General features: G+C 43.7%; 1 protein-coding gene across 1 annotated transcript; it reads left to right on the top strand.

Moving 5' to 3' along the window:
* The first annotated feature begins 568 nt into the window (after positions 1–568).
* On the top strand, positions 569–3,097 carry LOC148350559 (apelin receptor B-like). The gene has a single exon (XM_088355804.1). The coding sequence runs from the start codon at positions 587–589 to the stop codon at positions 1,661–1,663; it is 1,077 nt and encodes a 358-aa protein (XP_088211930.1). The 5' UTR covers positions 569–586; the 3' UTR covers positions 1,664–3,097.
* The last annotated feature ends 868 nt before the right edge of the window (positions 3,098–3,965 follow it).

Here is a 3,965-nt window from a genome sequence, read left to right as displayed (position 1 = left end):
TAAAGGATCAGTCAACCATGAACATGAATTCATTAATTAATGCATATGGCAAAAAACAGATACACATGAATAAAAATGTAAAAAAAAGGTTCATAAAAATTAAAATGAATAAATAAATAATTTAAAGGCAAACACAAAAATATATGAAAAGCAAATTTCTTCTTTGGACAAAGAGCCTGTAATACGTCAAAGCAAAAGACGTAAACGGTTATTACTGGTTATGTTGTTGCATCACAGCATGTTAAAGGATTATTTAATTACATTCTAAAAAATGAACATGTGTATACAAATCTAAATATTATTTGAATGATGAAACATTTCAAATACGTTGTAATTTTTTTTGAGTATACATTTTATTCTGTGAAAACAACAGCAATGCATTTGCCATGTTTGAGAGAGTTGCAAATGAGTGGGTGTGATTCCACCGAGAGTGGGAGGTTGTGCTGTGCCGGAGGGGGAGAGAAGGCGTGTGGGTGCCATCCTGGGAGGGGTCAGGTCTTAGAAGGGGGCGGGTAAGCCGAGTATAAGAGCGGGCCGAACACACAGCCGGCACTCCACACTCAATCGCCATCCTAAGGCAAACGTCATGGAGCCCACAGAGAGCCTGTATGAGGATGAGGACTACAGCTACGAGGACTTGGAGAACTCCACCATGTGCGACTACTCGGAGTGGACGCCGTCTTACTCGGTCATTCCGGTTCTCTACATGCTCATCTTCATCCTGGGCCTGTCGGGCAACGGCGTGGTTATCTTCACCGTGTGGCGGGCGCAGGGTAAGCGCCGGGCGGCAGACGTCTACATCGGCAACCTGGCTTTGGCCGACCTGACTTTTGTTGTGACTCTGCCCCTGTGGGCGGTCTACACGGCTATGGGCTACCACTGGCCCTTTGGGGTGGCCCTGTGCAAGATCAGCAGCTATGTAGTGCTCCTCAACATGTACGCTAGCGTCTTCCTCCTCACCTGCATGAGTTTTGATCGCTATCTGGCTATCGTGCATTCGCTGTCTAGCACCCAACTGCGCACCCGAGGCCACATGCGAGCATCATTGGCTGCAATTTGGACACTATCAGGGTTGCTAGCAGCACCCACCCTGGTTTTCCGCACCACCAGGCATGACCCGGACAGCAATCGGACCTCCTGCGCAATGGACTTTGGTTTAGTGGTGACCGACAAGCGTCAAGAGGCCCTGTGGATCGCTGGTTTGAGCATCTCCTCATCGGCACTGGGCTTCCTGCTTCCATTCCTGGCTATGATGATATGCTACGGCTTTATAGGCTGCACCGTCACCCGCCACTTCAACACCCTGCGCAAGGAGGACCAGCGCAAGCGCCGGCTCCTGAAGATCATCACCACGCTGGTGGTGGTCTTCGCCGCCTGCTGGATTCCCTTCCATGTGGTGAAGAGCGCCGACGCACTCTCCTATCTGGATCTGTTCCCGGCAACCTGCGCTTTTCTACGTTTCCTGCTGCTGGCCCACCCGTATGCCACCTGCCTGGCGTACGTCAACAGTTGCCTCAACCCTTTCCTCTACGCTTTTTTCGACTTGCGCTTCAGGTCGCAGTGTCTCTGCTTGCTCCATCTCAAGAAGTCCCTGCACGCCAGCCCGGCGGGCTCTTTGTCCTCCCAGAAGACCGAAGCCCAGTCTTTGGCGACCAAGGTCTAGCCCGGGGGACACCGGTGCTCACCTTTTAGACTACTCAATAACTTTTAAGGGACCAAACATGAAGTTCATCCCTGTGGAATGTATCTCCGATTTCTGTGTTGTTACCCGCAAGTCAAGAATGGAGTGGCACATGTTTTAAATAAGGAAAAAAAACTTTCTGAAAGTAGAACTAGGGCATACCCATAAAGCCCAAAATTTTAAATCGGAATTTTTGGGGGGGTAATTCTGGAAGATAATGCTTTGAATAGCTTCTAAAGGGACACTGTGTAATATTAGACCATTAAATGTCGCTGTATTGTCTAGTGAAACCGAAAATGAGTGCTGCAGAGCACAAGAAGGAATATAAACTCCGGTGACTCAAACTGCGACAGTTAACTTCTCATTTGTTGTTTGGGGTACCCTTAGAAGAAAGATGGGGGGCAATCATGTCAGCTCCCTCTACGGCTTGAGTCATGTAAAATAAATACAAATTTCTTCACTTATGAGTATTAAAAAATGCATGGTTTAACGATAGTTTATAAATATATTTGCGAATATATTAAATAAAGAGTACCCGCTTAGAGTATTTCAAATGAAACTACCAAATTTCTGACCACCGATTTCACAGTTTGGCATATTTTCAAATGTATTGGCCATTCTTAGTAGAAGTGTGATTTAAAAGCACTTCGGATTCTTCCCTTTGAAAAAAACCCTCCCATTCAAACGAGCATCATGGTGTTTTTCTACCAAGAGCAAGCATTCTTTATCAAGCATTGCTAACATTGTAAACAGACTAAAAAAATAAAAAGAGGAGCTATAATAACATTATTTTTTACAAGTCATCATGTTGCTGCTATCCTCAAGATCTTGACCGATGAGTATCCTAGCTGCAGAAAACTTTTCTCAGAAATATTTGTACATTTTAACCCTAGTGAATAAGCTGTGCAGAAAATGGATAAATAAATATATTACAAGATAAAAAGTAGACAAGTCCAAATAGCTAAAGTATAGTAACTGAATAAGTACCAGGTTACTTTCCACCCCTGCAATTTTCTCTTGTTTTGAGGAGTGACAAGCTGGCAAGACGTCAGCATCTGCGGCATTTGCAGCCTGCGGTATGTTAATAAATTCGCGTTTGTGTGGTTATGTGTTGGTGCGTTGCTATGAGGTGTCGGGCTCTGATCAACGCAGTAAGGGGAGACAAGGATGCAAGCGGGGGGTCTAGACGCACGGACAGATGGCAGTTGACAAATGTCTTCAGACTGAAACCCAATTAAATGGTGACTACTTTGACAGGCAACGTGTGTGTTTGTTTGTGTGCGTGTTTGTGTAGCGTGCTTGTTTTCGGACATGATGCATTCGATCCTGACATAAAAATGAATTTGTGAATATTTTTTTTTACAGTTGTGTTTCTTGTCTATGATTTGTAATAAAATCAAATGGAAAAAAAACAAAGATTCTCTCCTGTGTTTGTGTCACAAAGTTTTGCTGGAATGTATTTTGGCCCCTGAGTTGAATGTTTGCCTCTTCCTGAGGACGCATTAGTGAGGGGAGGCGGTGGCCTTTCTATTGTGTTTTGTGCTCGGATTCCAAATCAAAGTATACGTTGACAGGAAATGCATGCTGGACTTCTGTTCTTCCCCCCGGCACCCGCTTCTAGAACGACATGGTGCTGCTTCTCTTGAATGAAAATTATTTATTATCAAAGTCCCATGATATTTTGAAGGAATCAATTAAATTACAAAATTAAAGACTGGTTTTGGAACTCGAAATGGAAATGTGGACTCTATTGAGCTTCTTAAAGGCATAATCGGTGAGACAGAAGGAACAGCCTAATCCGGATGGAATGGTTTTTAATGTAGGAGTAGAGTCGGTGTCTGTACAGGTGGCTAATCTTTTTTTTCATATAAAATTTGAATAGCCTCCACAAACGTGTATTGAAGTAATCCACAATGCATATTGAATCCAATTATCTAAATCTAAAAATTTTTGAAGGTAGAACAGGAAATCAGATCTGGTCAATCACCTGCACAAAGCATCAACCCTTTATGGAAGAAAATCATCACAGAGAAAAAGTAATGGGCAACAACCACCAAGGTTATCATCGTAACCTTTCAATCAACCACCAACAGCTTGAACCTGTCACCACATTTAAATATCTTCGAGCTGTCATATCAGAAAAGGGGTCAGAACAAGAAATCATGGCCAGGATTGCTAATACGACAGCCTCAATTGCCAGACGTAAACCCATTTGGAGGCTGAAAACCATAGCAGTAAAATCATAGATCAGACTCATGCAAGCGCTAGTTACTTCCAGCTTCCT

Source organism: Urocampus carinirostris, chromosome 16, assembly GCF_059441175.1.
Source record: "Urocampus carinirostris isolate Australia breed hairy pipefish chromosome 16, RoL_Ucar_1.0, whole genome shotgun sequence".
Classification (NCBI taxonomy): Eukaryota; Metazoa; Chordata; class Actinopteri; order Syngnathiformes; family Syngnathidae; genus Urocampus; species Urocampus carinirostris.
Note: the sequence above shows the minus strand (reverse complement) of the source record. Positions and strands in the feature narration are given on the sequence as shown.

Excerpts from the sequence above, each read along its gene's own strand:
- LOC148350559 (XM_088355804.1), top strand. The coding sequence starts at position 587 with ATGGAGCCCACAGAGAGCCTGTATGAGGATGAGGACTACAGCTACGAG.